This window comes from Schistocerca cancellata, chromosome 2 (genome assembly GCF_023864275.1).
Source record: "Schistocerca cancellata isolate TAMUIC-IGC-003103 chromosome 2, iqSchCanc2.1, whole genome shotgun sequence".
NCBI classification, from domain to species: Eukaryota; Metazoa; Arthropoda; class Insecta; order Orthoptera; family Acrididae; genus Schistocerca; species Schistocerca cancellata.
Window position 1 is genome coordinate 703489868 of NC_064627.1, and position 12245 is coordinate 703502112.

General features: G+C 45.2%; 1 protein-coding gene across 1 annotated transcript in view; it reads right to left on the reverse strand.

The window, feature by feature from the left end:
- Positions 1–12245, reverse strand: part of LOC126157897 (bcl-2-related ovarian killer protein) — a 102628-nt gene that overhangs the window by 25255 nt on the left and 65128 nt on the right. The window contains exon 4 of the mRNA XM_049916405.1: positions 178–339. Within this exon, the coding sequence (XP_049772362.1) occupies positions 178–339 (162 nt within the window). The remainder of the gene's footprint in view (positions 1–177; positions 340–12245) is intronic.

The following is a 12245-nucleotide window of genomic DNA, read 5'->3' on the forward strand; positions in this document are numbered from 1 at the left end:
GCGCTTGAAACTATAGGGACTGAAGCGGGAGGATCCACGTTGTGCTACAACAAATTCCGTATTTTTTGAACTGAAATTGGCCGAGGAAAAAATGCACTGCGCTACTTATTGAACTCCCCTCGTACACTGAATAGAGAACTGGCGGGCAGCGTGCGGCCGGCCGGTGAGAGGACGTACCCATCCGCCGTTGCTGGCGATCCAGGGCGCGAGCTCCTCCTCGAGCACGTCGGCCATGGCCTCGGTGAGGCCCTGCATGTAGTCGGCGTGGTTCTGGCGCACGCAGTCCACCGCCAGCCCGCCCGCCACGGCGAACAGCGACACCACCTTGGCCCACGTCACCTGCCACACACGCACAGGTGCGCCGCTCACGTCTGTGTTCTGGAGCAAAAGTCTCTCACAAGCAAGGCCAGAAACAGCGCAGCTTCAGAAATTATAAGTTTATCATATCAGTAGCGACTTATATAAATTTATCGGCGCCCTCTGTTTTCTGATATTCCAGACAGTACTACAGGAATCGTGCTCATTGTACAATCTTACTGCACATAGATCTCTGTATAGTGATTACATCAAAATGGAGTACACAGAACGACACTGCTGGCCATTACAATTGCAACACCAGGAAGGATGACGAATAACATAACTTTTCTGAGAGTTTCGTGAAACCATTTCGATAGATTATTACCAAAATGATTATTTTTACATTGCAATAGCGAATGCAAACAAATATTTTTAGTAGTTTACAGTATTGTAAATGTTTTCAACGGTTCACAGAGTTGTGTGGCGTTTGGTTTGTAGTCAAATATATTGACTAACTTTCACTTCAGTCACGAGGGGCAGTGATGTGCCACTTTATGATTTGCAGAGTGACAACGAGTGTAGAAATAACTTTTAGGAATGGCATGTAACAAAAAATAAAAAAAGCAGATTTTATAACACCTCGAAGCACCTATGTAACAGTAACGAATAAATGATTATATTTAACTCATGCTCATAAATTAAGGATAATTGCAGAATGTGATGCCACACAACGTGGCACTACGCAAAACTGGCGCTAATAGCATAGGCACATAGGGAACACACACGACACAGATCTGTAAATCCACGGTATTGGTCATAAGTTGAGAAAACCTCCCGAAACACATGTGCTACAAAACACCACTGTTTCCTGCGCATGTACCCCGACATCAATATGGGATATGATCACCACAGGCCGCACAACGGGTTGGAATACTCTAGATCAGGTGGTCGAGCAGCTGCTGGGGTATAGCCTCCCATTCCTGCACCAGTGCCTGTCGGAGCTGCTGAAGTGGTTACAGTTCCTCTGTCAAAGACATGCAGGGGTGTACGTGCACCAATCATAATCCCACCCCACACCATCAAACTACGACCTCCATACATGCCCCTTTCAAGGACATTAAGGGGTTGGTACCTGGTCCATGCCAGATGAAAACCCTGCGAGAATCACTGTTCAGACTATACCTGGACTCGTCCATGAATATAACCTGGGACCACTGTTCCAATGACCATGTACTGACTTCTTGACACCAGGCTTTAGGGGCTCTCCTGTCAGTGGAATGCACCTTCCAGGTCTCCGGAGTACCTTGTCTGTTCAGTCGTCTGTAGACTGCGTGTCTGGAGACAACTGTTCCAGTGGCTGCGGTAAGGTCCCGAGCAAGGCTGCCTGCAGTACTCCGTGGCCGTGTGCGGGCACTGATGGTGAGATATCGGTCTTCTTGTGGTGGTGTACTTTGTGGACGTCGCGTACTGTAGCGCCTGGACACGTTTCCTGTCTGCTGGTATCGTTACCATAATCTTGAGATCACACTTTGTGGCACACGGAGGTCCTGTGCTACGACCTGGTGTGTTTGACCAGCCTCCAGTCGCCCTAGTAATCTACCCCTCACAACTTCATCAATATGTTTCTTTGAGCCATTTTCAACACACAGTCATCACTAGCACGTCTGAAAATGTCTGCACACTTACTCGCTGCGGCGTACTCTGACAGGCACCAACACACATCTGTGTATGTGGACTGCCGCCAGCGCTACCGTGCCACGACCGCAGGTCAGATGCACAGCATGGTCATAACCTGAGGTGATTTAAACCCGCAAACCGCCCATCAGAGCGTTGTTTCACCACGTATCAACATTATCCTTAATTAATGAGCATGAGTGTAGTAATGGTTGTAATTAGTATCAAAGTTCATTATGTATTATTAAGAATTAACGTCAAGTACGCAGTGCTGTAGTCACATGGCTGCAGCACTCTCTATCGACAAACTGAAAAACCGCATGTGTAGGGGAGACTGGGTACAGTTGAAACGAAGCTAATATCTCTGGAACTGTTATTCAGGGAGTGGGGGGCCTAATGGAATAAAAGAGCGGACGACAATTCCGAACACGAATCTCAGTGTTGCGCTGCTCCCCGTGCATTGTCGTCGCGTACGGGAGGACGTATTGTTTTTCTACACAGAAAAGTAAGTACTTTTCTTCTGGCTTATATGCTAATATTGTGTATTTTATTTAAGTCAAAGTATTGAGGGTGTGTTTGTGCCTTTAATGAAGCTTGTAGAATTCGGAATAATGACTAGTTTTAATGCGTTATTATTACTACCGTTCCTATAAACTCTCTTGTTTCAAAGGTGGGGTTGGGGACGGTTGAAACAAGTTTTGTGGGTGCGGTTGAAACAGTAGATATATTATTTCGTTTTGTTTTGTAGATGCCGAGGGTTAGGGTGAGGAAGATTTCCAGAGGGCAGGTTGATATGTCGAAGTATAAGGATGCATATGAAGAGGTGAAAGCAGGAAATTCACTACGTAAAGCAGCGGACAAGCATGTGTGTGTGTGTGTGTGTGTGTGTGTGTGTGTGTGTGTGTGTGTGTGGTTTGAGGTTTCAAACCACACACACACATGCTTGTCCGCTGCTTTACGTAGTGAGTGGAATAAACCACTGTTCCCTGCGCCGGTACATACGAAAGCGAGACGCGACTGGCCAGGACGATGAAGACATGGGATACAGAGCCCCCAACAAAGTTTTTAAAGAAGAACAAGAACTATCAAAATATTTTATGCGATGTGCTGATATATATTTTGGTGTCTAAAAAAGAGGTGAGAAAATTGGCTCACGAGCTTACAATTAAGTATAATTTATCACGACCTCCAACTTGGGACGACAACGAAATGGCTGGTGAGGAATGGTTTCAGATGTTTATGAGAAGAAACCCCGAACTGTCCTTACGCGCTGCTACAAACCTATCAAGGGTGACTAGCTTTAATAAAACTAACGTTGATGCTTTCTATGACAATTTGGCCATTATCGTGGACCGTCATAACTTTGAACCCCAAGACATATATAACACCGATGAAACAGGCGTTACCACTGTTCAAAAACCAGACAGAGTTGTAGCCAGACGCGGTGCTCGTCAAGTAGGTTCAGTAACTTCAACTGAAAGGGGTAGTTTAGTGACAATAACCTTTGCAGCAAACGACATTGGCAATGTTATTCCTCCATTCTTCGTTTTTCCACGAGTGCGTTACCAAGACCATTTTGTTAGGGGTGGGCCAGTAGGGTCTGCTGGAACTGCAAATCCCTGTGGTTGGATGCAGGATGAAACATATATGAATCTCCTGGAACACTTAAAGAAGGACGAGAATGTACGAGGTGCATTCTAGTTCTAAGGCCTCCGATTTTTTATGTCTGGACTGGAAAGAGATATAAACATGCACATTGTTTTAAAATGAGACCGCTTTCATTGTCAATACGTCCCAGAGATGGCAGCACCGTATGGCAGATGGAATTTTACCGCCAGCGGCGAGAATGAGAACTGTTTTACATACTTAAAATGGCGACGTTTTCCTTACTTGAACAGCATGCAATCATTGGTTTTCTGAATTTGTGTGGTGTGAAACCAATTGAAATTCATCGACAGTTGATGGAGACATGTGGTGCTGGAGTTATGGATGTGTCGAAAGTGCGTTCGTGGGTGCGACAGTTAAATGAAGGCAGAACATCGTGTGACAACAAACCGAAACAACCTCGGGCTCGCACAAGCCGGTCTGACGACATGATCCAGAAAGTGGAGAGAATTGTTTTTGGGGATCGCCGAATGACTGTTGAACAGATCGCCTCCAGAGTTGGCATTTCTGTGGGTTCTGTGCACACAATCCTGCATGACGACCTGAAAATTCGAAAAGTGTCATCCAGGTGGGTACCACGAATGCTGATGGACGACCACATGGCTGGCCGTGTGGCATGTTGCCAAGCAATGTTGACGCGCAACGACAGCATGAATGGGACTTTCTTTTCGTCGGTTGTGACAATGGATGAGACGTGGATGCCATTTTTCAATCCAAAAACAAAGCGCCAGTCAGCTCAGTGGAAGCACACAGATTCACCGCCACCAAAAAAATTTCGGGTAATCGCCAGTGCTGAAAAAATGATGATGTCTATGTTCTGGGACAGCGAGGGCGTAATCCTTACCCATTGCGTTCCAAAGGGCACTACGGTAACAGGTGCATCCTACGAAAATGTTTTCGAAGAACAAATTCCTTCCTGCACTGCAACAAAAACGTCTGGGAAGGGCTGCGCGTGTGCTGTTTCACCAAGACAACGCACCCGCACATCAAGCTAACGTTACGCAACAGTTTCTTCGTGATAACAACTTTGAAGTGATTCCTCATGCTCCCTACTCACCTGACCTGGCTCCTAGTGACTTTTGGCTTTTTCCAACAATGAAAGACACTCTCCGTGGCCGCACATTCACCAGCCGTGCTGCTATTGCCTCAGCGATTTTCCAGTGGTCAAAACAGACTCCTAAAGAAGCCTTCGCCGCTGCCATGGAATCATGGCGTCAGCGTTGTGAAAAATGTGTACGTCTGCAGGGCGATTACGTCGAGAAGTAACGCCAGTTTCATCGATTTCGGGTGAGTAGTTAATTAGAAAAAAAATCGGAGGCCTTAGAACTTGAATGCACCTCGTATCTCCGTCTCAAAGAGTTATTCATACTTGATAACCACTCCTCACACATTCATATTGAGGCACTGGATTTTTGCAAGAACAATGGCTTTGTCTTAATGTCTTTCCCTCCCCACTGTTCCCACAAACTCCAGCCACTCGATCGATCTGCATATGGCCCTTTCAAGAAGGCTGTAAATTCGACCTGTGATGCGTGGATGCGAAACCATCCAGGAAAAACAATGTCAATCTACGACATTCCGGGGATTGTAGCGTCTGATATGCCCCTCGCTCTGACGTCTTCCAACATTCAAGCCGGCTTTCGCAAAACGGAAATTTACCCATATAACAGGCAGCTGTTTGTGAGCTCGATTTTGCTCCTGCATTTGTAACGGATAGACCCAATCCTGGAAATACAGCTGAGTCTGCAGTTGTTCCTGTAATTAATGAAAATCCACCTGAAGATGAAACACCACCATTAGGCCTGTCACCTATTTTAACTGAGGAATTAGGCCTAGTAGCAGAGACAACAGTTGAACAACAGGCTATTAATAGCTCACCAGTTCCATCAACCCAGCAAGAAAACGTTGATGAACGTCAAGAAACTTCGAATAGACCTAAAATACCTACACTGTGCAGCAGCATTAGGCCTATCAATCAGGAAACTTCACCGAGACTCTCTACAAGCACACAAGCAATTTCTAATGATGCTATTGTATTTACACCGGAAGCAGTACGGCCTTTACCGAAAGCACCCCCGAGGAAATGTAATAGGCTGAAAGGGCGAAAAACTAGAAAGTCAACAATTTACACTGACACCCCAGAGAAAGAGGAGATAAGAATTGAACATGAAGCAAGATTGAAACGTAGAAAAGCTAAGCAAGTGAAGAGAAGATTGGATGGAAGAAAACGAAAAAAAAATTTCAAAACGAAGAAAAAATAATACTCAGCAGGAAATGTCATCAGAAGAGGAAGACTGCTACTGTATTGTTTGCTTATCGCCATATTCAGAGAGCAGACCCGGAGAAAAGTGGATTCAGTGTATTACTTGTAAACAGTGGGCTCACGAAGAATGCACAGAAGGTGGACTTAGCTATGTTTGCCACAATTTTGACTCTGAATATTCAGATTGACCCCAAGTAAAAATTTTATTCTGTAAGTTTGTTTGAAGAAATATTTCCTTTTAGTTTCTTCGTAATGTTCATTACTTGTCAAATATTATTTGGAAATGTCTTTGTGGGTATTAAAACCTTGAAGACTGATTAATTTTATCATATAGTGCCATAATTATGCATATCACTAGAATTAGCAGAATTAGCCGTGGATTAACAGGATTAGTACTAGCAAACTCATCACTTGACATTGTATTACATGACACATATTGTGTAGTAGCCCACTTCCATTATGCTCTGTCTATAGGAGCAATATTCGCAATTATTTTAAATAAAACAAGTTGCAATATTAGTCTATATTTTGTGTTATTTGCATGTGTTTCAACTGATCCCAATCAATGTCTCAACCGCCCCTGGTATGGGGACGGTTGAAACAAAACGGATACTTTTTTTATTTTGTGTAATGTAAAATATGCTCTTCAGAAAAGAAAGGTGCTATAGCCGTTTTGTAGGTAGAACCCGCTCTTGCATTTGAATTTGACATATCATTATTGTCGATTGGTTTATAAACAACAATAATATGAACGATAAAAGCCAAATCGCGGATGAGAAGGCTGGTGAGCGGTCAGCCCTCCTCCACTACTGGATCATCGAGGAAGATCTACAAGTTACCATCTCCGTACCGAGCGGTGGAGGCGTGTACGCGCAGGCTCCTGGCCCACTGGTGAACATCTGATACAATCTTGATCGAGCCAGGGCCTCTCTGCACGACAAACGGCATCCTGGAACACAGTCGGCTGACGTCACCTGAGCACAAGAAGGGGCGATCGTCGACAGCGTTGAGGTGGTAGCCGACCCGGGCCGCCGTAGAACGCCCGGAGCGCTGCGCCCATCGGGCCCACCACCGTCTGCAGCTTTGCCTGCATCCGAGGCACCGACCTGCGGCAGTGCTGTCACGACGTGCTGACGAGGTGTCAGCATTCGATCACGCACGTGCGCTCCGCGCTCGACCGCAACCAGCATATTTGAAGTAGCTAAACTTTTGTAAACATTGTTCGATCAGTGAACATATGTACAGATAAAGCTGTATCACTGACATCTCCGAACGTGCACTTGGTAAACTTTGTTCGGCCAGTGTAGGTATTTGTAAACAACGGTGTATCACTGACACCTCCGAGCGTGCACCGGACCACTCACCTTCACCAGTCACTCGGTTTCCGGATTACAACGCGAGCCAGCCCAAGTCGTAACACTGGTGTCCGGAAGTGGTGATGAAACGTAACAATTAGTGCTTTGGAGGAGCCGTCATTTGTAAGTAGATGATTCGTGTGAAAAGGATTCCGATGTGATTACGGCCACAAAACGGGAATTAACAGATTTTAAACGCGGAATGGTAGTGGGAATTCTGTGCTCCGAGATCCACGGTGTCAAGAGTGTGCAGAGAACACCACATTTCAGGAATTACCTCTTACCACGGACAATGTAGTGGCTGACGGCCTTCACTTAACGACCGAGAGCAGTCGCGCGTTTGTGTAGAGTTGTCAATGCCAACAGACAAGCAACTCTGCGTGAAATAACCGCAGAAATCAATGTGGGACGTACGACGGACGTATCCGTTGGCACAGTACGGCTAAATCTGTCGTTAATGGGCTATGCCAGCGGACGACCGACGCGAGTGCGTTTTTGCTAGTAGCACGACATCGCCTGCAGCGCCTCTCCTGAGCTCATGAACATATCGGTTGGACGACTGGAAAACAGGGAACTGTTCAGATGAGCCGCGATTTCTGTTGCTAAGAGCTGGTGTTAGGGTTCGAGTGTGGCGCAGAGCCCAAGAAGCCGTTAACAGATTTTGAACGCGGAACGGTAGTGGGAATTCAGTGCTCCGAGATCCACAGCACACAACTGATTAACAAAGCACTGTGAAAGCTGGTGACAGCTTCTTAACGGCGTGGGCTGTGTTTACATGGAATAGACCGGGTCCTGTGGTCCAACTGAACCGATCATTGACTAGAGATGGTATGTTCGGCTACTTGGAGACTATTTGCGTTCATGGGCTTCATGTTACCATATAACGACGTCACTGGACTACAATTGTTCGCGATTGGTTTGAAGAACAAATGGTTCAAATGGCTCTGAGCACTATGGGACTTAACAACTGAGGTCAGAAATCCCATAGAACTACTTAAACCTAACTAACCTAAGGAAATTACACACATCCATGCCCGAGGCAGGATTCGAACCTGCGACCGTAGCGGTCGCATGGTTCCAGACTGAAGCGCCTAGAGCCTCTCGGCCACAACGGCCGGCGGTTTGAAGAACATTCTGGACAGTTCGAGTGAATGACCTGGCCACCCACATCTCCCGACATGAATCATGTCCAACATTTATGAGTCATGATCGAGAGGTCAGTTTGTGCTCAAAATCCTGCATCGGCAGCACTTTGTCAATTATGGATGGCTATGGAGGCGCGTACGTGCGTGTGTGCGAGTCCAATTCCTGGCTCAAGATATGTGATGTAGCTGTACGGTCCTGGTCAACCGAGCGAAGAATATATCAGTTATATCAGGCGATAATCACCAGGGGTCGTTGAGATCCTCAATGGCGTTGATAATGGACCTACTTATCCACTGACTCCGTAGTTGCGCAGATCATTTAATCATGTGTTATACAGGCAGCACTGTTTCTCAATGATAAACCACAGTCTCGATTAACCACAATCCTGCCGCTGGTGTATTCATTACAAGAAACGTAACACCGTCATGTCACAAGTAACCGACATTCAAATATAATCACCGTATGAGAAACCTGCTGTGTAATCATTCCTCATACATGAAAGTGGCGTTATTCCTACGTACTTTTGTACCTGTGTTGAAATGATAATCATTTGCATACCTAAGGATATTGTATATTCCATACCAGTTTGACTTTCCTTACGTGTCACCTTCATGGTGTTGCAGTTTTAATACCCAACAGTGTAGATATATTCTGGTTCTATAATATTACTGTAAAATCTACACAATTTCCAAAACAATTGTTCTTGTGTGCTCTTTGAAGTTTTCACCTGCAGTCTACTGTTGGCACCAGTGCAAGCAAGATTAAATAGTAGTATGCCCTAAGAAGTGAAAAGGCTCACATTCCGAGAAGGATGACAGAGGGAGGTAGAGGGCTCCGGGGGAAGAGAAAAGCCAAAGAAGGTGTAAATCTACTACGTACGAGACGACTGGAAGAAGAAAAAAGCTGATGCTGGGTGAGACAGAGGGCCGGATTAAATGGAAGAAACTTGCCACAAACGTCGATGATGCCTGAGACAGGAAAAGGCGACGTAGCTGCAGTAGCAGCAGCAGCTGGACAAGAAATAGTAAAGGAGAAGTTGCAAAGGTGTCTTCTACAAACAAATGAATTACTGTAATTTAAATCGATCCGCCGCTGCCTGATCTTATTAGTACAAAATTCTAGAACTGAGACAAGACTGTGCTGGTGACTGATGAGCAAAGAGATAATCCAAGCGGCTTTGAAGTCACAAACAATATGCAATTGGACGTTCCACAGTTTTCACAACAATAACAGCAGGACCAATGCTTCATGAGCATTATATCTGTTAAGAGAATTTTAAAAATAAATTGAAATTAAGTTTTCTTGACTGTTTTGATGTATTTAAAACATGGGTGTTTCTTCTCTTGGGATTATCAAACAATAATCTAACGCAATGGAAGAAAATACTGAAAGCATCTGTACGCTCTTGAAAAAAATAATAAATTAAAACTTAAGTCGATCTAACTATGCTCCGCTTCTTGACTTACCATATTCTGTAAATTACATTGTTTTTCGGCGTTATTGCAATAAAAGTTTTCAGAGAGTTAAGGTATAAGGGGGAGATCATAAAATTTCCGTTCGAAAGCTTTGAAGTCCAGAATCGGTATGCAATGAAGTACGAGGCGTGTTTTTTTTTTTAAGTAAGTACCGTTTTCAAATAAAAAAAGACGTGCTAAGATATCTCAATAATTTTATTTTTACATGAAAGCCTGTACCTTAATCTACGCACTGGCGCCATTACAGTCTGATTCTTCCTTGTTTACGTTGTGTACTGATTGTTTAAGATGCCTCCGATAATCGTGAGTCCCGACGAATGTGAAGTACGGGCTGTTATAAGATTTCTTAGTGCTAAAGGCCTAAAAGCGATCGATATTCATCGTGAGATCTGTGCAGTTTACGGAGAAAACATTTTGAGTGATGGAATGGTAAGTAAGTGGGTGAGAGCATTTAAAGATGGCCGCACAAATGTGCATGATGAACAACGGAGTGGGCGTCCTTCGGTCGTTGATGAAAGTTTGGTGCAGGAAGTGGACAATAAGGTGAGAGAAAACAGACGCTTTACGATTTCCTCCTCGCAGGTTGACTTTCCTAATGTTTCTGGTAGTGTTTTGTATGGCATTGTGAACGACCACTTTAATTACCGAAAATTGTGCTCACGTTGGTTACCGAAAATGTTGACGGATGTGCACAAAACCAAACGTTTAGACAGTGCATTGACTTTTCTTGAGCGGTACCGCAACGACGGTGATGATTTATTAAGACAAATTGTTACGAGCGATGAAACATGGGTGGCCTACGTCACACCAGAATCAAAGCAACAGTCCATGGAAGTTGAGCAAGGGCATCGTTCTGCTGCAAGACAATGCCCGTTCGCATGTGGCGAATCAGGCCAAAGATCTCATCACATCTTTTCGAAGGGAAACTCTAGATCATCCTCCGTACAATCCCTATCTTGCGCCCAGTGACTACCATCTGTTCCTGCACTTGAAGAAACACCTGGGCGGTCAGCGTCTTCAAGACGATGACGAAGTCAAAACAGTGGTGATGCAGTGGTTAACAAGTCAGGCGGCAGACTTCTATGAGGAGGGTATTCAAAAACTGGCACAACGTTATGACAAGTGCCTCAATATTGACGGAAATTATGTAGAAAAGTAGATTAAGGTACAGGCTTTAGTGTAAAAATAAAATTATTGAGATATCTTAACACGTCTTTTTTTAATTTCAAAGCGTACTTACTTGAAAAAGACGCCTCGTAAATTCACCCCACTGACGCAACAGGCTGAAAATACCCGTTTGATAAAACACCGTGTCCTGCTGCATGCAGAAGTCCGTAACTGCCTGCTGCACATCCTCACGCGACAGAAATCGTTGACCCTTCCAACAGACCGAAGGATTGTCCGCCGCACGTGGTCTCGCGGTAGCGTTCTCGCTTCCCGAGCACGGGGTCCCGGGTTCGATTCCCGGCGGGGTCAGGGATTTTCACCTGCCTCGAGATGACTGGGTGTTTGTGTTGTCTTCATCATCATCCAGGAAAGTGGCGAAATTGGACTGAGCAAAGATTGGATAATTGTACGGGCGCTGATAACCACGCAGTTGAGCGCCCCACAAACCAAACATCATCATCACAACAGACCGAAGGCGTGATAATCGCATGGGGAAAGATTAGGGCTATAGGGCCCAGTGACTACCATTTGTTCCTGCACTTGGAGAAACACCTGGGCGGTCAGCGTCTTCAAGACGATGACGAAGTCAAAACAGTGGTGATGCAGTGGTTAACAAGTCAGCCGCCAGACTTCTATGAGGAGGGTATTCAAAAACTGGTACAACGTTATGACAAGTGCCTCAATATTGACGGAAATTATGTAGAAAAGTAGGTTAAGGTACAGACTTTAGCTCACTTGAGTTGGCATAACGTCTGCGTTACGACAATTGCGATACGGGCAAGTGCGTTATCACGAAGCAGGAGCACTCCGTGTCGCACCATTCCAAAACGGCGGTTTTCGACACACATGCTGCTCTATACACTATTCGTTCTCCCATGGATTGCACCTATGTTTGTCCTTCAGCAGAGCCGCGCGGGATTTGCCGAGCGGTCTGAGGCGCTGCAGTCCTGGACTGTGCGGCTGGTCCCGACGGAGGTTCGAGTCCTCCCTCGGGCATGGGTGTGTGTGTTTGTCCTTAGGATAATTTAGGTTAAGTGGTGTGTAAGCTTAGGGACTGATGACCTTAGCAGTTAAGTCCCATAAGATTCCACACACATTTGAACATTTTTTGTCCTTCAACAGAGAAGAAAAGAATAACAGCACATTGGTCTTGTTTGGACACATTTGATAATAACGTCGCCATAATTCACGTTTCCGCATTTA